This window comes from Chaetura pelagica, unplaced genomic scaffold (genome assembly GCF_000747805.2).
Source record: "Chaetura pelagica isolate M959 unplaced genomic scaffold, ChaPel_1.0 scaffold107, whole genome shotgun sequence".
NCBI classification, from domain to species: Eukaryota; Metazoa; Chordata; class Aves; order Apodiformes; family Apodidae; genus Chaetura; species Chaetura pelagica.
The window spans coordinates 3,518,498-3,545,614 of record NW_009953979.1 but is presented as its reverse complement, the minus strand read 5'-3'; the positions used below and the strand labels follow the sequence as shown (position 1 = coordinate 3,545,614).

Below are 27,117 nucleotides of genomic sequence, written 5' to 3'. Positions count from 1 at the left end.
TTGGCTGTAATTAACACTAATGAGGCTGGACCCTACATTAGCTCAGCAAGACAGAGAGGAAACTCTGATGCAAACACCATCCAGCCATTCCCGTGGCATCACTGCAGTGGTGGTTTTGTCTGGGGAGTGTAGAGGCTCTGTCACTTCTCCAAAACCCTGCACATCTGAGTTACACAGAGCACAGGGAAGAGTGTGGAAGAGTCCAGGTCTCTACTGTGACTCCAGTCCCAGTCTTTACCATGACCAGTCCAGTTGAGTCCTTCTCCTTAGAGAAGCTTTTCTAACATTAGGAGGAAATTGCGAGTTCAAACCAAGACAATACAGTGCCATTCTTTTGTTTCAAATATGCCTGTCCTCTTCACCAAGGCATGTATCTTGGTGCTTGGGTGGAAACACTCTTTTTGGTAATGTTAAACAGTGGGTGTTAAACAGAGGGTGGCACATTTAGGGGGGATGCAAAATCCCTCTTCTAGGTTTTCACTTGGTAGTTCTGTTACTTGGGTTCTGGATGCAGGGAGGAAAGAGGGGAGCTGAGGAGCCAAGAAGAGTAACAGTTTGGGAATGAAAGAAACAAGAGTGGAGAATCTTGTAGGATGAACTCTCCCAGAAATTCTCTGCCTGGAGAGGCAAAGCTGTCCCTCTTCAGAAATGTTGATGAGAACACCATGGCAAGCAGCTGGTGAAGCACTGAGACTGCACAGGAGAGCTGTGGCATCTGTGGTGCTGGAGTTTGTTAAGCACATGCTAGAGAAAGAGCAGCCAAGGTGAGGTTACATAGGATTGATCCCTTTGGGAAAAGGGAATGAGTCAGCTCTCAGCATCTCTTCCAACTCCATTTGCTAAGAACCTCTGGTTGCTGAGAGCCTTATGGGCAAGAAAAAACACAGGTCTTGGTTAATACTCATGCATGAATGGAGTTTTGCTTCTCTTGCAGGCAAGCAAGTCTGTGCATGTGCTTGGTAAAGAAAACATCTCCTGCCTGCCCCATTAGAAGCTGAAGCATTTGCTTGGTGAAAAAGGTGAAGTCCTGAAGGCTTAGACGTGTGAAATTTTCATGAGCTGTGAGGAGGAAAGTGGGCCCTCACAGTACAGCCAGCAATAAATCACAGTCAGGTTTCATCCATGACATCAAAACCAACAGAAAAGTATGCAAAATAATTAAATTAACTGTCTCAGAAGCAATGGCACAGCAGCATTAGAAGAGCATCTGTCACATGCTGTGCTATTGAGTAACATCTAAGCCTTGCTTGTAGCTATCCACAAGGGAAGAGCCCAGCAATTTCCCCCAGGATTTGTTGGCCAATATGGGTCTCTTGCTTCCACAAGGTTCCTCATTCCAAAATCCCTCTTTGACTTTGGACAGACCTTCTCCAGGCTCAGGCAACAACTTTTTGGAAACACAGTCCCATGATTTTGTAATGATAAATAGGAAAGGAGTTACTATTAAATACAGACATTCATTAGCTTTTCAGACCATCTAGGAAAATGAAGACAATGTTCTAGATGTGTGAACTGAGGATGGGTGTGGGGAAGGATCTCTTTTTCTCTGTCCTAAATCCTATAAAATCCACTACAGCCACCACAAGATGTCTAGTGAAGTCTGTTCAACAAACTGTTCTGGAACTGGCTTCATTTGATGGAAGATCACTGAATTTGGGTAATGAGAAGGTGGTGGCATTTTCTCCTAGTCAGGAAAATAACAGATGCTGACAGAAGAAAAAAAAAAAAAGGTGTCTCTGCTCCACCATTGTCTGAGTCTTAAATGTCATATATTTTAATAAACTCAAGAACTGTGTCCATCTTTGTATTTCTGACTATTTTATAGAAGGTGGTGACAATCAAATAGAGAGGCTCATTTGAAGTGGGGAAAAAAGGCTTCAAATCTATTAGTTACTTTGATATTTGAGTCTTCTCTGTTTGTTGTGTAAGAGCTCTCCTGTACCTCGGGTAAGTCCTCTTTATCCCTTTGCTGGAACATCTCACAAGGGGAGAGAAGGCAGGAGCAGAAAAGAGGTGGGAAACAACATGGACTTGATGATTACACAGCATCTTCTTCATCTCTCAAGCAGATCAGCCTGAAGTTCCTGGGTGGAAGACCAGGTTACGCAGTTATGATGTCCCCATGGTTCTCAGCTAACACCAGGCTGTTCCAGGAGTCCTGTTTGGAGCTGGTTTGTGGAGACTGGCTGATAGCTGACTGGTAAGCCTGTGGGGAAAGCTTCAGAGCTGAAATCGCAGGGTGGATAGATGACCCATGTCCAGACATGGCAGAGACTGAGAATGCCTGTGGAAAAAGGAACATCCTGTGAAGAAAGATTCAAACCATAGAGGACCATATGAAACCCTTTTTGGGGTCTGGTGCTGTTGGAATAACATGGCTGCAGATTTGCTGTAGAGCTGCAGATCGCAGCTCATGCATACTTGGGACAGGCTCTTTCCTTCTTGCTCCAGACATTGTTCTTTCCTACCACCGTATACAGGACATCTTCTTCTCTTCTAAATGTCAGAAATGATCATTTAACCTCCCAAGGCTTGAGATTTGGTCAGTCTTGGGCTCTCCTAGCTGTCAAATGGCCTTCTGTGGATTGCAGGACACATTAACAGCTCTGCAAAGTGCTGCAGATGCAGGATCAGTCCAGCACAACACACAACTAAAAAGCAGCATGATCAGGAGGTCAAGGGAGGGGATTCTGCCCCTCTGCCCTGCTCTCATGACACCCCCCCTGTCATCCTTTGCAATGGGGATCATTAACCAAAGCACAGTTATTAAACCTCCATATGGATCAGCTGCCAGCTGTGAGGGTTGCTCAGCAGGATACACACTTTCTGTGGATGCTGTGCTGGTCCCAAGGCATCTAATGGTGGATATGGGCAGAGTACACCATTTCACCCTGCAGCTCTGGGCTGTCACGCTGGCCTGCTTTACCTTGGCAGGGAGTCAATTCCCTTAGATTTGGGCTGTGTGAGTTTATTGTCCTCACTTTGTATTTCTCTTCTCACTCAATAGACAGACAATGCAGGGGAAGTAGGATAATAGTGCCAAGTTCTTCCTTGCTCAGGACAAATCAAACCAAATAAAAACATACAAAGGGAATGGGAATTTTCTTGCTATGGGACCTATATAGCTGCCCAGCAAGTAATTTCATGTTTTCAGCAAAGCTACTACTTCTTCTCATCCATTCAGGACTGCTACACATCATTAAAAAGCTGCATTGTACTGTAGACATGGTGACACAAATGTGGGGTTTTGCCTCATCCCAGAGGATAGATCTCTTCCCTGCCAACTCCTAGACCCCTGGGTTGAAAAGAGGCAGCCTTCCACTGAGATTTTGAGGATGAGTGTCTCACCATGTCTACCATCCTAGTTCCCATCTTTGTCCCACTGCCAGCATCTCCTCTCTGTACCTGAGAAATTGGACTGGGGTGCCCGTAATGAGATGAGAGCCCAGGTTCTGTTTTTATGGGGCGCATTTCCTCAGTGGTTGTGGTGCTGCTGCTGCTGCTGGTGGAGCTGGTGGTCGGAGTAAGGCTCTCACTGCTGGATGGACCTGTGAGAAAGCAGACAGTAAGCCAGGCTCTTCCCAAAGACCTTCCAGTACAGCACTCTACCCACCCACCCAAAGCTATCGTAGGTGAAAATAAATGGTGGGAAGGGCTTTGTTACTGCTGGAAGGAGTTCAGACACCTCCCCCTTTTTGAAGAATCAGCTCATTCTGTGATTGGGTATCTGACTCACAGGACATGGTGGTCAGAAACACAAGTGCATACATGTATGGATGTAGAATATACTCCCCCATTCAACACTTACCTGCTGGTGTCTTTGTTTTGTTAAGGTTCTTTGGCTTGCGCTTCCTCGTCTGGATGCCCTCTTTTCTCATTGCTAAAGGCCTTGGAACCTACAGACCCATATATAAGAGCACATTGGTTTCTGCATGTCCATAAGGTCATCTAGGAAAACATTATTCCACTTCTGCCTCACAGGCTCCATGAAAACCAGCAGATGTAATTAAAAGCCACAACAAGATAGAGCCCAAGGTCACTGGTCAGCACTGCTGTGTGAAGAGATATGTCAAAGCTTTGTCAAAGCTATAAAGCTTTGACCTGTGTGTCCTGAATGCCCTTCCATCCCCTGTGAAGCCCTGGACATTACTGAGAGCATGGACACATATAAAAATCCCTAGGAGTAGCAATAAGAAGCAGAACTAGGGTTTGCTACAAAGCAATGGCCAAAGTGTTGCAGGCCTTTGTCTCCGCCATAGGGGTGGCCCTGTTGCCACTGACTGGTGGGAGAAGGACTGGAGTTTTGTATCTAAAAGTCCTGCTATGCCTTGGACTCCAACAGGACTTGTCCAGCTACATCAGATATTATTTTTGTACATAAAGCCCCCACAGGCAGGAGGAGACACTCTGGGCACCTGAGCAAAAAAAGTCATCGATTGTTCCCATGAGCAACCTACAGCCAAGATCTGACACCCTGTGTGGAAGGGCCAAGCCTTTCTTTGTGCTTCTGACTCAGGTTTTTCACTCAAGTGCCTGAATTTAGGTGAGAAGAATCTGGGCCTGGTTTCATTGCGTTCTAAGGCTTGGGGGGCAAGTGGCAGCAAATTTTGGATAAGACAGAGAAAGCTGGCCTGGGAGGTGTCCCTGCCCATGGCAGAGGGGTTTGAACTAGATGATCTTTAAGGTCCTTCCCCATCCAAGCTATTGCATGGTTCTATGAAACCAATACAGGAGAAATGCCCTTCATGCATCACCCCTTGCCAGTCTGAACACGCTGTAACATTGAGGGGGACTAAAGCCCAGAGGGAACAGCAGAAAAAGCAGCCCCGGGAGGGCACAGAGTTGCACCACGAAGCCCATCCCCGGCTCGGTGCGGTCGATAACCCCCTCCCCCTGTAAAAGAGCGAAGCCCTGTTACCCCGTGCAGCTTCATGTAGAGCCCACAGGCGTTGCAGACGGGCTCCCCCTCGGCATTGCGGCGCCAGAGCGTGGTGGTGGTCGTGTGGCAGTTGGCACAGGACAGGCCGACGCGGCGGGAAGCCGACTGCGGGGAACAAAACACATCAGCCCTCCGCTGCCACCACCTCAGGTCCCATAGCCTCGCTCCAGCACTCCTCTGGTTCCCTTCTCCTCTTGCCTTTCTGATTTCTCCGCCCGTTTCTCCTCTCACCTTGGTGTGGTGGGAAATGCAACTGCCTTTTTCTTCCCCTCTTGCCTTTCAGCTCCTGCCCCGCTGCCTTCCCACCACCTTGCCAGCACCGTGGGGATGTCTCAGCTGTCCTGGGGCATCTGAGGTGCCAGAGACATCATCTAACAGAGCCTCAGAGCTCCTGCAGGTCTAGCAGCAGCTCAGAGACCTGCTGGATATGCACACGCCTACACAAAGGGTGCTGGATCTCAGGCCCTTCTGCCCTTTCAGGTTCCCAAGCCCTCCACCATCATGGCATATCCCAAGAAAATATTATCAATGTCATGAATGCTTCAGTGTCCCGAAGCACCTCTGCTATGGAGACCGGTTGAGAGATTTGGGATTGTTCAGCCTTAGAGCCTTGGATAGTTTAGAGCACCTTCCAGTACCTGAAGAGGCTCCAGGAAAGGTGGGGAAGGACTTTTCACAAGGGCAGTAGTAGTAGTAGTGATAGGACACGTGTAGTGATAGAACAAGGGGTAATGACCTTAAACTGGAAGAGGGGAGATACGGGATAGACATTAGGAAGAATTTATTTCCTGTGAAGGTGGTAGGACACTGAACCAGGTTGCCCAGAGAAGCTGTGGTTGCCCTAGCTCTGGAAGTGTTCAAGGCCAGGTTGGATGGGGCTTGGAGCAACCTGGTCTAGTGGGAGGTGTCCCTGCCCATGGCAGGGGGATGGAACTAGATGAGCTTTGAGGTCCCTTCCGACCAAAACCATTCTGTGATTCTCTGAATGTTATCTACTCCTTGCTGGGTTTATAGAGTGTTGCTTATGTGGCTTGAGGGGACGATAAGAAAAGGAGTGCTTCCAGGAGCATCATCTTACTAAAGATAAAGATGGATAATTAATAGAAATCCCCACTAATGAAACAGTGCAGGGAACAGGCCTTATCAAGTTTGCTCTCTGAGTGAACTGGTTTAGCCAGGCTCAAAAAACCACAGGAGGAAGACAGCTTGAAACAACATAAAATAGCAGTTTTGAGCTTGGAAGCAGGTGCAGGAAGAAAAAGTGACATCCTTCATGCCTGTCTGACTCTTGCCAGCATCCTTCAAAGCTCAGGTCTTAATAAGCTGAGGATATAGTCTGGATGGACAGGGGTCAAATTCTCTCTGTTCTTGCTGATAAAGTGAGGACTGAACAGAAGTGCTGGAGCTGTGTGAAGATTCCTGTTCTCAAGGTGCCTGAAAAAGACCCTATGGGGCGGAAATCTGGTGGTCTTGGACATCTACCCAGCTCTGCAGACCTGAACAGCATGGCTGGCTGCTGTGTTGGGGTCAAAGCCTGGGAGATGAGTACCTAGCACCTACTGGGGATTTCCTCTGTGATCTTTGCCACAGCATTCTCTCTGTTTCTTCTCCCTTGTTATAAAGCAGGTTCAGTCAGTCTACAGCAGGAGAACAATAAAAACTGAAATTCAAGTACTTCTTAAGACTTCAAAATCTGGAAAACCCTTTGGTGCAGAGAAACCAAACACTCCTTTAATTGTAAGCTCACCATGTATTAACTTCAATCAGCAGCCTTTGGAAGTGGACCAAGAGCTTTACAGAGCTTGCAGCAAAGCAAAGAGGTCCCTTGCAGGGCTCTCTGTTACATCTCAGTCTCCGAAAAAAAGGGGTCACACAGTGACAGATTAAATCAAATCACTTCTACTGAAGATATTTATTCAGGTAGACCAATTGTCATAACCTGAGCCACACCCCTACATTGTATCTCTGGACAGAGCCTCCTTTTCTTCACGGACATGAAAAAGCAGGAATTTGGCCAGTTCTGCAAGGTTTCCAGGTTGCCAGCAGCCCAGCCAAGTGACAAAAGTGCACATACAGATCTGCACAGCTCTATTTTTCATAGGATTTTCCAAGCTTTCTCCCAAAATCTGCAGGGTGAACATCACTTCTTGCTCCAAAGGACCAAGCCTGACGCCCAATGGGACGTTTCTGCCCACACAGATGTGCCCGAGGACCACACGTAGAGCAGCACATGGCAGAGGGCAGGGGCCTGGGTGGCAGGGTGCAGTCAGGGCAGTGTCCAGGAAGGGGTTTTCACAAGAGGGCGCTGGGTGGCTGCGGCTGGTGGCAGCGCTCAGGCTGCCAAGTGTCACCTTTTGAGGCTTGCAGGGAGCAGCTGGCACTGGGCACAGAAAGGTCTGGGCGATGAGAAGGGCAGGGCAAGTTGGGGATGGAGCCTCATGGAAGACAAGGAAATACGGCCCTGAGGGATGGCTTTCTACCTGAGGTCATGACCCCACATCCCTGGGACACAGACTGCAGAGACCTTCCCAAAACCTCTCATGAAAGGAGCAGAAACAGGCAGGTTATCCACGAGGTGTTCCCATCCCCCAGGTTCCCCATGCACACTCTATCCTCACCCCAGAGGCTTTGGGATACCCTGACCTGCCCCACAAGCTCTGCTTCAGCTCGCCCAAAGGAGCTGGGATGAGAGTATCTAGAAAAAGGTGTCCAGCCACCACAAAGTGAGAGGGGTCACCCACCAGTGACCAGGCAATAAGGGCCCTGAAGGTAAGAGAAGAAAGACTGGTGGTGTGGTGAAGCTGGAAAGGGTTTCCATTCTTCTTAATGTGCCTACAGGGATACTAAAGCAAAGGCTGACTTTTGCTCAGCTGACACCATGGGACTGCCCCTGTGTCCTACAGCCCCTTCCCCCACGTGGCCTGGGTGTCTGTAGAACTCACCTGGGCAGTACAAGACCTTGGAGTGGACCAAGAACCAGACAATCTGGCTTATTTCAGAAATCTGCACCAAAACCACCTAAATTGGGCAGACCTAAGGAGTTGAAGCACCCCTGGCACCTCCACCTGGCCAAAGTCTTTTTGCCTCATCCTTGCACGCAGCCTTGCCCCACGTGTGTGGTGTGATCTTGACTTACCAGCCTCCTCTGAGGTTTGAACAAGGGCCTGTTGATGCCATTCATCTTGTGGTAGAGCCCACAGGCGTTGCAGAGGTAGTGCCCCGTGCCATCTCTCCTCCAGAGTGGGGTGGACATGGCCCCACAGTTGACACATTCTCGCCCTTCTGAATAATCATCAAAAAATTCTGCTGCCATGATGGGAGAGAAGGGAAAAGACTTGGTTAATTATGCAGCTGTACATTCAATTTCTGATCCAAGTCTCGATATTTGAGCCCAGAAGTGACGTTTCTAGAAATCATAAACATTCAGATTTCGCAGGGTGCTTCCTTTCTCAAGGAAGGCCACGGGATTATTGGGAAGCAAATTTCCTTTCCCTGTCATACAGTGTTGGCTGCAGGACTTCTGTGGCAGCAGGGATGTGCTGGGACACGGATACAACGAGACAGAAATAGAAACCTCTCCTTCTGCTCTGACGTTATCCAATTTTCAAGATTGGACACAGCCAGGGCAGGCAGACCAGGACAGGGAAGGAGACATGTTTACAGTCAGGACCATGAATAAACCCAAGCCTGAAGCCACAAAGCAGAAGTGCCCAGACATCAGGCAGCTTCCCCAGCAGCTCTCTGTGGGGCTTGAGTAGGTGTGGGCAGGGAAATCTATGCCTGTACCTCCTGCTTTCCCTCACCCAGCCCTTGCTTGCTCCCGCCCAGCCTCTCTGCAGAGGGGAAAGGCTGCAGGAAGTCAAGGGGTTGAGACCTTGATGTGCTTTTGCTCTCTTCTCTGCATGAGAAGTGGCTCCTGAAACACAAGAATCCACTCAGGCAGTTGATGGGCATTTATAAGTAAGCGTCACAGACTCAGCTTTTAATGGAAGTCTCCACTGTGCTTGATGCCACTCTCCAGGGCTTGGTGCATTGACTCACCATGTTCCTGGTTCACCCTCCACCAGGGCTCAGCTGCAGGTGTGATGTGAGAATGAGGACAATTGCTCTGGGCTGAGCCACTGCAATCTCTATGGCTATGGCATGTCCATATCATCTGCAAGGTGGTGCAGAGTCAACATGGCACACCTCAATTGCATCAGCATTTGGAAAGACCAGGTCATCTCACCCTTGGATTCAATGCCCTTGAGAAGCCAAAGCCACCACCTAATAAAACATAAGCATCAGCTACAGGCCTTGCTGAGATGTAAATACAGCTGCATTCAGCTGGCACAGACCTTGAAACTGTGCATTCCTGATGGTGATCCCACCAGGAGACCATCAGCTGTGGAGTTCAGCTTGAGAATGTATTTCTTCTGTTACAAAACCATTCCTTCCTGCACACTGACAGGTTCTGTTGACTTGACCCCAAAAAGGGAACACTAATAAAATACTGGAGGAGAAGAAGAAAATGACAGCAGAGGGCTCCATTACATAATGCTGTGTCCAGTTCTGGAGAGCCCAACACAAGAATGACATGAAGCTGTTGGAGCAAGTCCAGAGAGGGTGCTGAGGATGATCAGGGGGTTGGAGCAGCTCTGCAATGGAGACAGGCTGGGACAGTTGAGGTTCAGCCTGGAGAAGAGAAGGCTTAGAAGAGAAGACCTTAGAGCACCTCCCAGCACCTGAAAGGGCTGCAGGAAAGCTGAAGGGAGAATTTTTACAAGGGCAGGGAGTGATAGGATGAGGGGGAATGGTTTCAAGCTGAAAGAGGGGAGATTTAAATTAGATCTTAGGAGAAATTCTTTGCTGTGAGGTTGGTGAGACACTGGCCCAGGCTGCTTAGAGCAACCTGCTGCTCCATCTCTGGAAGTGTTGAAGGCCAGGTTGGATGGGACTTGGAGTAACCTGGTCTTGTGGGAGGTGTCCCTGCCCATGGCAGGGGGGTAGATCTAGATGATCTATAAGGTCCCTTCCAACTCAAACTATTCTGTGATTCTATGATTAGTGTAGGCTGGGAATAAACCAAGCTGCTGAAAAAACTCCCAACAAACTGCATCACACAGGAGACATTTGGAGAACTTTGTATCAAGACGTTCAGCTATTAGAGACCAGAATAACTCTTGAAATGTTATTGTGCATGTTCCTAGATTTTGTGCTTGTTCACCTGCTTGGTACATGAGTATCTCAGTTTTCTGCTGGAAGACAATCGTTTCCCAAACAGCAAACTACCAACATTTGGCTTCTTGCCTGCCTGTGCCTCAATCCCATGTGGATCCTCTTGTATCTACTAAGGGTTATGTTCAAATGTTGGCCTTATTTTCTCTTTTCTCCAGACTATTTTTGGAAAATCTGTAGGAAACTGCATAACCATGAAACAGCCAAAGGACTGAAAAATTACTAGAGTGGCGCCAGTAAAACAGAGGCACAGAGAAAAAAATTCACATGAACCTAATTCTCCCTAGAAAACCAGGCTAAAAATGGCAAGACAGGAAATGTGGCCATGGGGAAATACTAGAAAACAGTAAATTAGTGGAGCCAAGGGGCTTTGGAGCCAGAGAAGAAGGGATCCAGCAGCTAAGGAAAAATCTCATTACCTTTGAGCAATTCTGATGGTTTAGGAAAGATGAGAATGCCTCTGGGTGATTTTTGTACACATGGATTCAGTGATTCTGTAACCAAAATGCCTCACTTTTCCCTTTAAAATCACCATTGAGCTGGAGCCAAAATCTAGATCAAATGAACTTCCTTTGAGAAGGGAAGGGATTGGAACAGCTGGTCAGGAAAGAGCTAATTTCCTTGAAAAATCTCAAGAAAGGAAAACATTTCACTTTTTTTTAAATTATTATGATTATTATTCTATCTCAGAAGTTGTTGAGTTTTTAATTTCTCATTTTCCAAAGAAAAAGCCAAGCAATTTTTGTGAGAAAATTCCTTCTTGAAAATAATTCAGTACAACGTTGGTGACATAATCCAGGGAGAATTCAGGTAATCCATAGGTAACAGTTAAAATTCTTGGCCAATTTGAGTTGTGTTGGTGATTAATTACAAAGTATCATAGAATCTTAGGGTGGTTTGTGTTGCAAAGGACCTTAAAGACCATCCAGTTCCATCCCTGCCATGGGCAGAGATCAGGTTGCTCCAAGCACCATCCAGCCTGGCCTAACGTCTTTCCTGGATATTTTCCTCCAGAAGAACAAAATCTTTTTATCATGGCTTTTTAACAAAAGCTTTTAATCATGGCAATAAAAGAAAATTTCCTAACAGTCAGAAATGTTAAGATTTGGACTAGCCCTTGAATAAGAAAGTCCCTCAAAACTGATCTGATAACAGGAAATAGCAAGTATGGTAATATTTTAGCTTTTAGAAAGAAACAGAGGACGTGGAGTTGAAACCAAGCAGAGCAAAAGTCTCTTCTTTTCTGACAATAATCAGATTTGCTACTGAATATTGAGTGTTGCTTCCAAAGAGTTTGTGTGACACCCAGCTCCATTGTCCACATTATTGTCACTGTTGGTTTGTAATCAGAGCCCCACAACACCAGCACAAAGCAATCTTGACACCTTCTCTCCTCTTTTATCCATATTGGTTTGAGCTGTAGCCTTCACCTAGTTTTTGGTGGTTTAGAGGTGGTTTTTTGGTTGCTGTTTTTTGTTGTTTGGTTTTTTTTTAATTTCTATGGGATTTGGACTGGAACTTCTCTCTGGAGGGGCTTTCATTAGTTTAAATTTCAAAATGTCCTCTTCTGCTTCTGTAGGAAGAGCATTTATGTGATTTTCCCCTCTCAGCTGCAGACAAAGCTGATCCTTATGAACATTAATGAACAGAAATTGCTGGTTCTTGAGTGGGGGAAGGAATAGACTTTGTTCTCAGGGCACACCAAGCCTCCACGTGATGGATGGCTCTCCCTAACCTCAGCCCTCATGGGATAATATCAGATGGGTGTGCCCCCTGCATGCACTACCCAGTGCTGAGTCAGAAGATGGCATCTGCTGAGTGCGACCTCATTAAAACCATTTCTGGAGCCTCATCCGAGCAGAGGAGCTCCTTGACCTCAAGAGATCTCACGTGGAGGAGAAATATCCTCTCTTCCTTCAAAGAAGAAGGGCAGTGAAGTTGGTGAAGGGTCTGGAGCACAAGCCTAAAAAGGCTGATGGAACTTGGGGTGTTCAGCCTGGAGAAAAGGAGGCTAAGGGGAGACCTTCTCACTCTGAAAGGAGGTCGTAGGGAAGTGGGTGTTGGTCTCTTCTCCCAAGTAACAAGCAACAGAACACGAGATGGCCTCAAGTTTGCCAGGGGAGGTTTAGACTAGATATTAGGAGAAACTTCTTCACCAAAAAGGTTATAAACACTGGAACAGGCTGCTCAGGGAGGTGGTTGAATCACCATCCCTGGAGGTGTTTAGGAGATGTATAGATATAGTGCTTAGGAACGTGGTTTAGCACGAGACTTTGCAGAGTTAGGTTAATGATTGAATTTGATGATCTGGAAGCTTTTTTCCAGCCTAAACTATTCTGTGTCTCTGTGATTCTATGAAAATACACTTGATGATGAAGGATATGTCTTGAACACTACTGGATACTGACTCAGAGAAGATGATGTAGGCTTAACACATGCTCTTTGGTGAACAAAGGGCATTTGGGCCCCAATGGAGCAACAGAAGACAAGAAACTGGATCCATTTCTGAAAGAGGTGCTATAATTTCACAGTATCCCTAAACTCAGGGATAAAGTTGCCAGGGAGAGCCTTCTGAGCTGTCCTCTGGGCTACACAGCTCTCTTGAAAACGTGAGGGTCTACAAAACCATGAGAAAGTATCACCTGAAGAGCTGCAGCTGGTGACGTTTTACATGGGGGGTGTCCAAGAAAACCCAAAAATTCCCAGGGCTCAGAGCCCACAGGAAGCATGATCCACCAGCAGTCTGAGCAATACTGGGCATGGAGGTTACTGACCTTTGAGTGCATTAATTGTTTAATTTGCCATTGTTATTAATAAAGGGGATTAAGGCACAAGAGAATGGAGGGTCCCCAGGAAGAAAAACCAGCAAAGCATTTTCTTGACTTCTGTCTTGAGCCTGGAGCTCTAAATCCTGCCATTATGAGATCCCCTGACACTTATTCCTTGTACTTAGCAGCCGGGAAAGGAAACGTTTATTCAGGCAGCAAATTGCTCGAGCAGCTCCCAGAGGGCCCTGAACAATGTGGGGGGAAGGAAAAGCTCCCACAGTCACACTCGGGGCAATAGTTTCCGTTTGGTGGCACAGGAGCCACTGCCTGATAATGGAGATTTATGAGTCTGTCCGGTGACCTCCGTAACAGCCTTTCTGCTGGAGAGATTTACTCCCTCTCCCAAAGCCAGGTATGGCTGGGGATGGGACAGAGTTGAGGAATGGGTAACGTTTGCTGGGGAGGCTGGGAAGGACACCAGCCCGTGGCTGGAGTAGCCTTGTGTGCTGAATGTCCTCGTCTTCCTCTTTGAATGTGCAGCTTCCCTGAGTGCATTTGCCCAGCCCTGACCTTGGAGAATATCAGACTTGGGATCATTCAGTCCTTCTTATGGGTTGGGTTCTTGGTGTTGTCTAATGCTAATGGCCTTCTGCTTTCCCTGGGGACAAATTTTTTAGCAGGGACTGTAGTGATAGGACAAGGGGTGATGGTTTTGAACTGAAAGAGGGGAGATTCAGAATAGATACAAGGAAGAAATTTTTTACAGTGAGGGTAGTGAGACACAAGCATAGGTTGCCCAGAGAGGTGGGAGATGCCCAATCCCTGAAAACATTCCAGGTCAGGTTGGATGGGGCTCTGAGCAACCCGATCTAGTTGAGAATATCCCTGCTCATTGCAGTGGGGTTGGATTAGATGATGTTTAAGGTTCCCTTCCAACCGAACCATTCTGTGATTCTGTGGGTCTATGATTAATTCTTCATAAGACCCTACCTTTAGTCCATGAAAGACACTCTCACATGAGACTACATCATGAACTCTTGTTGAATGACCCAGCTGATGGAGAGGATGGGTTGGGTCCTGTCCCTATCCTGGTCATGAGCTTGCAATATAGGAGATATTTTTCCCCTCACACCTACTATTTATGAGGTCTCCAGGGCAGGAAATGTCACTTGTGTGTTGCACAACAGTCTCCTAATCTTGGGTGAGGCCTCCAACATGTTAATGTCAGAAGTACTTTCCACAATGGGACATTCAGTCCCAAGGGAGCCAGGAGCAGCTCCTAAGTGGGGCATTGAGGTCTGGTAGGAAAAAAGCATTCTTGGATATGGCTCTTCATGTCTCTTAGGCATTGGGAGTGGTCCTCCACATCCACCAGGTCCACAAATATCAGCTGGTATGGACAATGAGGGGATCAACAAGAAAGCAGAACTGAGCACCTCCAACCAGCCCACACCTAGGGGCAGTTTTTCCAGCATGACTAGGGGATGACAGCATCTCTGACCAAGGACCTGGCCCAACCCAAAGTCTGAGTACTTTTGCCTTTTCGACCAGGAGAATCAAATACCCTCTCCAGTCAGCTGGAGATCAGAGGGAGGTTGCCTGGGGCTTGAGCCTGAAGCATAGCTTGGACCCTCACTCTGGATCCTTCCACCATCTCTGCAAACCCCAGATCTGTCAGCCTGACAGCATGGCTCTTCCTAGGTCTAGACCTTCTAGGGTTTTTGGACTTTTATTTAGAAACCCTAAATCTGTTAAACTTGTAGAGATCCTCTTGATCATGTAAACCTGAGGGATTGGGACCCAAAGGAATAATAACAGTAAAACCACCTCTGGTAGAGGGGTTTTGAATCCTTCATTTCAGAGCCAGCAACCAGTTTATAAGTTTTTCTTCCCAAATCAGCCTCTAGAAGGGGACAAAGACCTGCATTGGTTTGAGGCACATTCTCTTGTTCCCTCCTGAGAAACAGCAATGATGTTGTCTACCTTCTTCTGCCCTCCAACCCCCTCCTGCCCTCACCCATCTGGGTGAAGAGGAATGGGAAGAAACTTCCATTAATATAGCACCAGAGTTTTGTTTACAGCTGGAGGGTTATTTAATATCAACATTTCCCCTTGCAGAAGTGTCTTCTCAACCCAGTGAAGCAAGCCAGCAAAGAAGAAGCTGTCCTTCAAAACAGCCAGGCACTTACAGGCTCTAAACAGACCCTGAGAGCAGTTTTCCCTGTAGAGAAGCAGTTTCCTGAAACAATTTTTTATGATAAGAGGTGAAAGCCACAATCCTCTGTATACATAATTCCCAAATGGACTCTCAGGGACACTCACAGCTGAGGCAAAGGACATTGGCCCCCTGGACACATGGGCACCCTAGGATCCCACCCAAGACACTTACACTTTCTGCATCAAGGAACAGCCATGATAGCACATCAGGGGAAAACAGGATTTGCCATTCCAGCTGCTCAGGTTGGTTTGTCCCAAATTCCATGACTGTTTCCACTAAAAAGTGACAGTGTGTAAACCCTTCCTGCAGTTCACACCTTTGGGGGTCCTTTTAATAAGTGTTTTGCTGCAGTTACTGGAGCTGAAATTCACAACTCCTATTTATTTTACATGGGTTAAGATTCTCCCATGAATTGTCTAAGTCCAGAAGCTGAAGCTTTCAGAAAGCTCCTGGTTGGATCACAGCAGTTTGTTCAATAATGTGGCAGGGCAGAGCTGAACTGGAAAGGAAAGCAGCAGCAAAAAACAAGAAGAGACAAAAGACACACAGACAGGGATCAGAAAGCCCATGTGCATTTTCTTACCCTTCATCTACCAGAGCTGAGGATGCTTCTGTAAAAATGGGTTCTGCCCATTGTCTCTTTTTCCCCCTCCCTCTTCTCTGTCTCCCCTCAGAGAGAATTTGGGGGATATTAATGCAGGGGCCCCTATTTTAGAAACTCCTGGGTCCTGGACATGGGGAGAGCAGAACAATGTGTGTGTGAGTAGTGCCCATCACTGGGTTGTTGCTGATGAGAATGTGGTTCCCTACTCTTCTCTGATCTTGATTAACAGAGAACATCACCTTTGGGGTTGCTGATCTGCAGGAAATGGAGAGCGGGTTAAATTCCCCAGTGTTCACAGAGTCACAGAATTGTTCTGGTTGGAAAAGACCTTGAAGATCATCGAGTTCAACCCAACTGTACTGGGTCCAGTGCTAAACCGTATTCCTAAGCACCATATCTACAAGTCTTTTAAACAAGTCTGGGGATGGTGATTCAACCACCACCCTGGGCAGCCCGTTCCACTGTTTACTAACCTTTTCAGTGGATCTAGTGTCTAATCTAAACCTCCTCTGGTACAACTTGAGACCATTTCCTCTTGTCCTGTTAACTAGAAACACCCTCTCAAGTAAAATGCATCATTGTGCAGCTTCACAGAAGTGTCTGGACACTGTCTCAAAATGTTTTGGGGTTTATCTGACACACCTATGGTGGAGAATATGGTTGGTTACCCACTTGGCTGCCTACACCAAACGCCTTTCTCCTGGAAACCTAAAGACCCTACTTAGGGCTTAGGAAACACCCAACCTACCACCAGGCTGAGCCACATGTGGCCTTCAAAAAAAGCAAAGAAATCTGTTTTTTCCTTGCATCATGAAACACCACAGTGAGACTGTTCCTGCAGCCCTTCACAAGCCAAATGTTTCACGTCAACACACAGGGAACATTGTGTCCCTCCTCTGCACAACTCTCTCCTCTGCCTGCTGCAAGCCAAGGTCTATGGCACACACCATTGCCAACAGCCAAGAATACTCCTTTCCTTCGTGGTTATGTTTTCCCCAGTCTGAAGGCCAGTGGAGGCAGTAGCAGCCAAGGGACCAGCTGAGATTATGTGCAAGAGGGCCATGATGAGAAGGCTGGTCAACCCCTGGGCCTGGATTTGAGCTCAGTCTTGGCTCTGCAATAGGCTTCCCTTGAGCAGAGCTTTTCATCTCCTTGTAACACTGTTCTTCCCCTGTGAGAAGGAGCAAAGGCTCTTCCCTGCCTCACTGGAGGGGGCAACAGAGCAGCTTTCAAAGGCTACAGTCATAGATGTGGAGACAAACAGTGGATGAAAGAAAGGTGGGTGGAAACAGTCTCCGTTCTTCTAAAGCAGCTTCAGACAAGCTGCCTATTTTAGGAAGGCTCAAGAGATGGTCTTGGGGGACTGGCTAACCTGGTTGCTTGGAGGAGCATTGACAGCTCTCCAACACATCAGATCCACCAGATCCCAAACCATCAAGGCCAATGGTTGTACCAGAGCTGAGTGGAGAGACTGTCAATCCACATCCTATGTCCCACATCCAAAAGGTGCACAGTTTGCTGTACAGGAGACAGGCACACCAAAATCCCCAAGGATGTAGGGTGCTTTTGGTTGGAGCACTTGCTGGCAACCCCTTTGATAGCAACATGGTATCTCAGCATCTTCTGCTGACTGTTGGGTTGTGCATGAGTGAATTCCAAGGTCTGCTTTCTTTTGCTGGGATACACACCTGATCTCACCCACCAAGATGACCTCCCTTTTCTTACCTCTTCTTACAATTCTTACACTTGTAAATATCTGAGGCTTTTCTGATAAATAGGAGATTCATCAGCTTATCAACTGTTTAAATATTTTTTACAAAGCTTAGACTATCACAGACAGCCCAGGGAATGACCAGGATGGGGCCATACAGAAGGCACCTGGAAATGGTCTTTCTCTCTCTCTACAAAGCAAAATCAGCTACAGCATTTGCCTCCTTGAGATTTGGCCCTACCAGAGACTCTTCTTTGATTAGTGTTGGGGGAGGGAGGATGAGGAAAAAAATGTAGAGGATGAGAAGAGCTTGGGATTTGCAATGCCATGATCCTACCTGGGCAGCTGTTTCCTAGTCGGTCACAGGCAATGCATCAGCTCTGACATGTGCAGCCATGACTGGTGCACCTACAGGGGACCATGTGCAGCTGTGGAGGCATGCCAAGCTGCTGCTCCATGGGAACTGGCCTTATGGCTCCTGGGTAACTGGTGAACTGGGGCCAGTTACTGGGTAACTGGTGAACTGGGGCCAGTTACTGGGTAACTGGTGAACTGGGGCCAGTTACTGGGTAACTGGTGAACTGGGGCCAGTTACTGGGTAACTGGTGAACTGGGGCCAGTTACTGGGTAACTGGTGAACTGGGGCCAGTTACTGGGTAACTGGTGAACTGGGGCCAGTTACTGGGTAACTGGTGAACTGGGGCCAGTTACTGGGTAACTGGTGAACTGGGGCCAGTTACTGGGTAACTGGTGAGCCCCATCCCGAAGTCCAACTAATGGGGTTTGGCCACTCTTAGACCCCAGTCTACAGTGGTCACATTGAAACTGCTTGGCAGGATCTGCACCTGCTGGGGTTAGAATGAGATGGTCTGTGCTCAGGCCATGCCAGGGACCATGCTAATGACTGCAGGACATGTTCTGTTGGGTTCCTGTGACTGGCATCTGGCATTAATTCATCACCAAGCATGACACAGACTTCATGTGTCCTACAGAGCAGCTGATGATGTGGCACTTAGGGATATGATTTAGTGGTGGACTTTACAGTTGGGTTTACAGTTGGACCTGATGATGTTAAAGGTCTTTTCCAGCCTAAATGATTCCATGGTTCTATGAGCTGAAAATTTTTAAACCACAGGAACCACCTGGTTTGTGGCCATACTTACTAAAGCAGGATCTGTCTGTCCAATGGTGACCATATGTTTGTCTAGAGGTGACTACCAACACCCAGGGGAACCAAAGCCAGGGCTAGCTCTGGATCCAGGGAAACTGGAGCTGTTTGGGAAGACATCAGGGAGAAGCTAGGCTGATGTGTGTAGACAACAGAGCTAAACTCTCCTCAGGAGTGGGAGAAGGCATGAGGGGACACAGCACAAAGCACAGGCTGGGCCTCAGGAAAAACATTTTCATGAGGAGTTGGATTGAGCACCCAGAGGGGTGGGGAAACGTCTGTCCCTGGGCATTTCCAAGCCTTATCCAGGCAAACCCATAGCTGACCTCAGCTACTCCTAGTTGTCCTGCTGCGAGCAGGAAGCTGGAGTAAAAATTCTCCAACCTGCAATTCTGCAACTCCAGAAAATCAAAGTTTGTTTTGTTGCTGTTTTTTTTTGTTTGTTGTTGTGGTTTGTTTTTTTTTCCCCAGACTGGTGCAGATGAGAGGGAAAGATAGTGGTCCAAGTCAAGTGGGCAAAACCCTGATTGTAGGATTATGAATAGTTGTATTATTATTATTGCCATATGTGTATGTGTGTAATACATATGTATTTTTATGTATGAATCCACACATACATAAATGTGTACATTCATGTATATATACATGTAGTATATCCTTAATAATGCCATTTTAGCAAGCTGGAAGTCACCTCTAATCAATTCTCTCTGCTTCTGGTTTTAGAATTATTAGTTTACAGCTCTAGAGAACATAGCTGTATGGAACCATGTATATATAGATCTTTATATATACACAAAAAACCCTAACATAAAAAACCCTCACACACTTTACATATGTAAAATAGATCTATACCATGTATAGGGATATATGACATATGTAGGGTATAAATATACTGCTCCACATGCCGAGCCCTGAACGTGGTGGCACTAACAAATATTGATTATCATGTGCATATTCAACCCCCCACCCCATTTTTCTTCAGCTCACTGATTTAGGCACAGGCACTGATTCAGATTTGGAGGTGTTATACTGATAATTCCCACTCAGAGGAGTTACACCAAAATAAGCTCAGCCAGACCCTGGCCTCCCTATGGGACATCAGCCAGGGACAAACAAAAAGGTGTTTACTATGGTTCATCACGTTATAGGGGACAGTCAGTTTGTCTAACCCCTGGCCCTTCTCTTTTCCTCTTTTATTGGTTATTCTGAACGTTAAGTCAACTCAGCCCTTGAGTGGGGCAGGAGGATGGAACGATTATCCTGGCCACAGATAAAGCATCTGCAAAGGTCAGAAACTGCAGCCCAGGCCAATAAACCAGCAGGTACCAAAGTTATCAGAGCAACACATAACTTGCAGTTTTTCTAACTCAATTGATTGGACTCTTTATCTAAAATAACAGGCATTATAAGATAGGCGAAAGTCGAGATAAGGAAGAAAATTGAGTAGGTCTTGAATCAAGATCAGCTTGGGGACAGGTTCAAACTCCCACACCTGCCCCAGAGGAATCAATGAAAGTTTCTTGGCATCGTCCACTCGTTTTGAAACGCTGCTGAAGTTGAGTGAACTTTGAGACCGCGGCGTTTATTCTGTGATTATAATTAACCTGCTCACCCGTTGTTATTGATTTCATGCAAGGGGAGGTGACAGAGTCTGACTGGGATGTTGGTTTAGGAATAGAAATGGTCAGGGAGGGGAGGCAGTGGGGCAGGCAGCAGGGCAGGCAGGTAGCCCTGCCTGAGTGAGACCCTTCCCTGGCTGGGGTCAAAGGGAAGGAGGTACAAGGGGGATTTCAGCCTCCTGCTTGTGCTGGGATCTGGGAAAACCCTCGAGGCCAGATCTTGACATCCACAGGGTCAGGGTAAGTCACAGCATCAACAATCTGCCACTTTAAGCAATGAAGGACTGAACATGGGAAGCCCCTGGAGAAAAGCCTTGGCTGTACCCAGGACCCAGGGCATCCTCCCAGCCCAGCGGAGCCTGAGGAGGAGACATCTCCCCAAGCCAGCTGCCTCTCTTGTGCTCCACATTACCAAGGCATGTCCCAGCCCAGCGTCCTTCCCAGCAGCTGGTCCCCTGAGCAGCCAGCCCCTGGGGCCAGCACTCCCTTCCTAAAATAATCTCAGACATCTGGGGTTAAATATGTCATTCGGAGGAGTCCTGATGTCTGAGGCTCACTACCTCCCTGATTTTCTACTGCTCCAGCTCTGCAAGCCCTGAATATTAAATAATTATGGCTTCCTGGCTTGCAAACCCAAGAACCTGGCCTGGGAACTAAAAGGAGTTTAAATAATAAAGATCAGGTTACTTTTTTGTCTCTTCTAGAGTTTCAGCATGAAGGAATCAGGGTTTCCCAGCTTTTCTCTTGTCCAGAAAAGCTGTTCCTTGCTTTTCCTGCAAAAGCAGAGCTTGACATAGGAAAACATGAGTACAAAAGGAGGAACTTGGAGGAAAACTGAGGTGCATGGAAGCACAAGGGCTGGCCACAGCCAGAGGCAGGCAGCTGAGAAGCAGACAAGAGAGAGATCTCCCAAACTGTCTGGAGATACTTGCAGAATCAAAGGAGACAGCCCACTCACCCAGCCCTGGAACCTCGAACTTGCTTAAATGATACAGGCCCAGCCAGAGAGCACTGTGAAAGCAGGAGCTGGGTGGAGGGGGAGAAAAAAAAAGAGAATGGGCAAAAACTTCCCCCAAAGGAGCAGTGTGGTCTCCTTCTCCCTCCCCTGCTCCACCGCTGTCCCACCCTCTTCTGCTGGGCTCAGGTTTTAACCTTCTAGGAGATCCTGATGGCATCAGGCTCCCAGCGCTGCCTGAAAATACACCAGCTGCAACTGGAAGTGTTGACTTGAGGAGAACGGCCGAGCTTTGGGAAGAAGAAGAAGAGCAGGCAGCAGCGTCCCCCCACAGGACCTCTCCTGAAGTGCTCCCCCCGCAGACACCAACCTAATTCCCAGGGATTAGGAGGAAACATTTCCAAGCAGCGATTTTTTAATATCCCAGATTCAGCAGCATCCAGTACCAGTCCCTGCTGGAGACAGGAGGTCAGCCCCATGGCATCCCTCATCTGGCTGCCCTAACCCCACCTTTGCTGGAAAACTTAGTTTTCCTCTTGACTTTCCATTCTTTTTTTTTTTTTTTTTTCCTCTTTTACAAATGAAATTAATTTCCAAGTCTCTCCCAAGGCCAGCAAACACTGCTGGAGCCCAGCTGGCTCTGATAAGGAATTCACCAGCTTTACAGGTCACTAAATTTTTTTTTAAAAACAGCACAAATCCCTTCGTGCCACAACACATAAACCAAGCGACCACTTTCCAGAAAGGAAATAGAAAGGTCCCACTGGCTTTTGGGGCTTCACTTGCCTGAGAAAACTTGTAGGTCTCCAAATAATTTGCAAGGGTCTACATTTCATCCCTATGAAGTGTCTTGCATGGGCCTGATCCTGCACTGGCTCCTGGCAAACCTCCTTTTTCTTTAAAACAAGGATGGTTTCAGATTAGAGAAAGGATTTTGGGTGTTGGGTTTTGGTTTTTTCACTGTTCATACTAAATTTGTTTGCTGGGTGGCCTGATCCTGCAAGCCTTGCCTGGGTGAAACAGCAGGGTTGGCCTTAGAAAGGCAGAGAAAGACAGAGGAAACATTAAAAAAAAAAAAAGGGAAGGTCCCAAATTTGCTCCACAAGCAAAAGGTGCATCCTACATTTAGGTGTCCTCCTAATTAAGCAAAAAATACCCTTCGGTGCCAGTAAATAATTAAGAAAAAGAATAATCACTGGCCACTTCTTGGAAAACAAGCTAAATATTTTTGCTTCTAGTTGATGTTGCCCCAAACTTGGCTTTAAAATCCAGACCTTGCCAAAACTGAAAGCTGAAATGTTTCAGCACTGATGGCGGGGTCAGATCCGTATCCAGCTTCGAAAATCTCTGCCCAGAATCTTCTTTTCAAGTAGACCCAGAGCCACCTTCCTGTGGCTTGGGTTTTTTTTTCTGTTTTGGTTTTTGGTTTTTTTTGTTTGTGTTTTTGTTGTGGTTTTTTTTTGGGGGGAGGGAGGGGGTGTTTAGAAACTCCAGCTTTTTATATTGAAAAAGGACTCAGCACCCAGTGGCCAGGGTGCGCGCGCACGGGAAATGCCACGAGCTCGAGCGTACCCTGCAGCGAGGGACCTTCTGAAAAACTGTAAGGAAAAAAAAAAAACACCAACCCACAACATTTCTGCCACACGAGACCTTACAATGGCATCACTCAGTGTGGCAGAAACGTGGAAAGGGGGGGAATTTCAAAAGAGCTTTTAATACCACTTGTGCCAGCCCCAGCCAAGGCAACGGTGATTGAATTATTTTCAAGCGCTGTCACGCACGTGTGAGCGCCCGTGTATAAAGACCTCACTGCTCAGGCATGGCAGATAATTGGGTTTAATTTGTCATTACAGATATATTTACAGCTTGGACCGGTCACCATGACCGATGATGTGGGGAAAACTTGCAAAGGCCAGAGAGGTTTTAATATTTTGCCACAATGTTGGACGTTATCAGGGCCATCTACAAGGATTTTGCCCCGCAAAAGGAAGACACGGGTTTTTTTTTTCTTCCCCCTTAAAATTAAATACAGAAATAAGTAAAGAATTTAAAACCAAACTTATAACGAATTTTTGTTTAGAATTTGGGTTCATTTCAGAGGTAAGAGCACATTCTCACATATTTCCCTAGTTATTTAAGCAGCACTTCACACTTGCCCACCAAAGGCCTATTTACACCTTCCTGCCAGACAGAAGCATGAATTCAGGATCCATCTACACGGTGGAGATTTGGCATTTCCAACCTCCCTTTTTGCAATCTTCTAGGCATAATTACACAAATTCCCCCTCTCTTCTCATTCAAAGCATTCAGTACCTGTAACCACCCAACCCTGCCATGAAGACCGAGGGGTTTTGGCCGCTGAATCGGGTTATTTGGGGATCACACGTCCCCGTAACAGCCATTTTGTGTCCATCCCAGCAAAAATTCCACATTTCTGCCTCTGCCCTCCCAGCATGAGTAAACTGGCTGCGTTTAAGCCCCACAGTCTGAGTCCTTGATGCAGATCCCTGCCTGGTTTTGCAGGCAGGGGTGAGCTCCAAATGGGAGGCAGATGCTTCATTAAGTCCTTCTTTTTTTAATAGGGTTGAAAAAGTCCCAACGAACGCGAGACGTTCAGGTGCATCCTTGCTCTGCCTTGTGCCCCCCCAGGAGCATTGCTTAGCATGAGGACATTCCCAAGTATTCCAGTTCTGCATCTCCTTTTCGGGAAGAAAATTGTAGGGAGGGAAGGACACACCAGGTGAGCATGCAGGACAAGGAAATTTGGGAACAAAAACTCCAAAAAGGAGGCTTATTACAATTACATCCCTTTCTCCAATGCATACAAATTTCTGCGGGCCTTGAGGAGCAAAAATTTCAGCACAGAGCCCTGTGCTGATGAGAAACAAGGCCTCTGCAGGTTTTGGAACTGCACTATCAAGGTTTCTTTAAATGTATTCTCATTAAAATTACATTTTTCTGCCTTTGTTTGAGCAGCCCCTGCGTGCACACCCTCCCCAGCAGCAACAAGCTGCTGATCTTCAGGGACAAAAACTCGCTCCTCACGCTGTGTTGCTGATTTTTGCCCCAGTTAGGTTGTGGGTTTTTTTGCTGGCTGGTGCTTTGTTGGTGGTTTGGTGAGAAGTTTTTTGAGGCATCCTTGATTTTACAGCTATTGGGAGTAAAATGCTTTGCCCATGCAAAATACCCAGCTGCATTTGGGATAGCCAGCTTTGGGTAGCCCCTCTCTGCCTGCTGAGCCCTTTCTTCCCATCAGAGAAACACAGAGGCAGCAGGATCGGGTCCGATTTCCTTTGGGAAACGCTCTATAAAGCCTCATCTGTTTCCCAGGATTTTGCCTCTTTCCCTTTTTTTCTTTCCCTTAAAAAAATGATGGAAAGAAATATGAAGAGAGCAAAATAGGGGTTGTTAAAAAATAAATTGTTGTTACTGTTACAGGGATAAGGATATGTACGTGGGTGCATGTGGGGAGGAGAAAAATAATTAATCCCATCTAATAAAGGCATAGATTGAGGGCTGCTATCCACTGTATTGAGTTTTATTACTTTATAAAAATTCATGAGCATTTGTAATATATTATATTCTACACGATGCCTTCTCCATTTTTGTATTCAGTAATAAAGAGAAATTTGCAATTAAGGTTTTGTGCTGTAAATAGGGCTGATATGGTGCCCATGATGGGGATATTTTTATTATCATTGCTTTGTTTATTTACAATTTAAAATATATTCTTGGGGCATTTGGGGAGGTAAAACTTATCTGCGTGTGCTTGAGCTCAATCTCACCTCCCTTAATTCTGTGGATTTCATCCCAAATCCCAGACTGACCGGTGACAATTAAATTAGGCTGGAGAGGAGGAGGCAGCTTAAAACCCAGTGTGGGGAACAAAGCCCTGGGCCAACCTTCCCCGCCGGCAGAGCCGAGGTGAGAAACGCAACCACTGGCAAGATGTAGGGGTGCAGGGTCCTGTGCACACTGCAGACACATCCTTTGCTCCTGTCCTTCCATCCTACAGCCCCGTTCCTCCTTCCTTCAGCCTTATCCCCACATCTTACAGCCCCATCCTCCATTCTGAGGCCCCATCCCTTCTACCAAAGGCCCCATCGCTCCTTCCTACAGCCCCATCCCTCCGTGCTACGGCCCCGTTCCTTCATCCCACAGCCCCAGCCCTCTGAGGGCAGACATAGCAGAGATGCTGGGCTCTCCCCATCGCCTGCCGCCCCACACGGAGCAGCCACCTTGTCCTTAAGTGCATGGGGAAGGTCAGGGGCTGCTTGAGGATGCAACAAATGCCAATGAGTCACTGGAAATGCCGCTGAGATGCTACAGGGCAAATCTCTTAGCATCCCTATGGGAAAGCTTAAGATCTGGTTCACAATCTCTCCCCCACCAGCAGTGGAGAGGACATTTTCCAACCCAGTCTGCTCCAGGCTTTGATCTTCCCAGATGTTGCTGCTGTGTTCAAACAGTGCCTGTTCAGGGAACCTTGATTCCCACTTAGCCCAAGCAAAATGCAAAGCGCCCACAGTCCCTCACCCCGATTTACTCCCAACCACATCAGCCTCCTCCGTGCCACAGCAAAAAGCAAAACCCCGCTGATTTTTTTTTCATGAAAAGGAAAATTGCAGGAGGTGGGGATGACAAACCAGGATCCAGCTCTGCATTCCCAGCCTGGAAACATCCAGGAGGGAGCAGGCTGGATGCGGCCGAGCTCTCATGCCACCCTCGATTGCTGCTCCTCTCTGGCTGGGGAAGGGGTGAACTGCCCATCCGAGATACTTTTGGGAGAGATTTCAAGCATTTTTTGGCTCTGACAGGGAAGTCTCCTGAAAGAGGAGTTTGCAGCGGGTCCTTTTCATGCCTCATTAAGTCGGGAATTCACTGTAAACCTCATCCCAGGCAATGCCTGGAGCAAGTTCACGGCTTCGACAGAAGTGGCCTAATCCTTCCCTTCAGGGTAATTAAATCATTTGCCAAACTTGCCCTAAAAAAGCCCAAATTTGGCATTTTGAACTCACATTGGGATAAATCTTACAAATGGGCCTGTGTGATTTACGCACCCCCCTTCCCAGACCTTTATACCACAGAGTTGCACTGGCACATTTCAACCCAGGCAAAAATTCCTCTTTTTAGGAAAAATAAGAGGAATTTTCTATCTTCTATCACCTTTGCGTAAGTTTCACTAAACTTCTTTCCCCAGTATATTGCTTTACAGAGGGGAAGAAATACCACTGCAGAGATTGCCTATCTGTGTCTGAGTATCCACCTACACCTGCATAGACTTGATCTTCATTATTTAAAAATTATAATTAATATTCTAATGGTCCTGTGGTGCTCAGCAATTAGCACTAACCAAAGGTTCTCCTGAATATCCCTGGAGAGAAATGAGAGCACTGCAAAAAACAAATTGATTTAAAATAGCCTCGTAGGAAGGATTCCATTTCCACCTCGAGATTCCTAATTGTGCAAGGAATAATAACAACTTCAGTCCTAAGGAAAGGCAAATGAAGGAGTCTGGGCTCTCCTGTGCCAAAGACTGCTTGGATGCTGAGCCAGACTCGATGTGTTATTAAAATCAGTTTGTGATGGGTACAGTCCATGGTAGTTGTGTCCCCCCCTCCCCCAACTAAACCTTTCAGTGCCTTTAGGTTTTTAGCTTGCAAGAGATTTCTACACTTTCTCATTAAAAAAGAAACAACAAATAAAACAAAACAACAAACAAAAAAACTAACCACAAAACACTGAAAAAAACAACAACAAAAAAACCACCACCAAAAAAAAATAACCCAAACCCAAAACACCCTTCTCTCTGCTCAGAAATGGCCAGCCAGCCTTGACGAGCTCCATCCAACCCCCTCAATACCCACAGCCTGTGGAAGGGACCCGGCTGGGAGCACCCCGGCAGCCGCCGCATCGCG

The 27,117-nt window shown here is 46.9% G+C and overlaps 1 protein-coding gene across 1 annotated transcript in view; it reads right to left on the bottom strand.

Moving 5' to 3' along the window:
- Positions 1-1,811: 1,811 nt before the first annotated feature.
- Positions 1,812-27,117, bottom strand: part of GATA4 (GATA binding protein 4) — a 31,728-nt gene continuing 6,422 nt past the window's right edge. The window contains exons 3-7 of the mRNA XM_010002239.1: positions 8,076-8,245; positions 4,919-5,044; positions 3,809-3,896; positions 3,406-3,548; positions 1,812-2,284 (exon numbers count right to left, since the gene is read on the bottom strand). Coding sequence (XP_010000541.1) covers positions 2,102-2,284; positions 3,406-3,548; positions 3,809-3,896; positions 4,919-5,044; positions 8,076-8,245 — 710 coding nt within the window. The 3' untranslated portion in view covers positions 1,812-2,101. The remainder of the gene's footprint in view (positions 2,285-3,405; positions 3,549-3,808; positions 3,897-4,918; positions 5,045-8,075; positions 8,246-27,117) is intronic.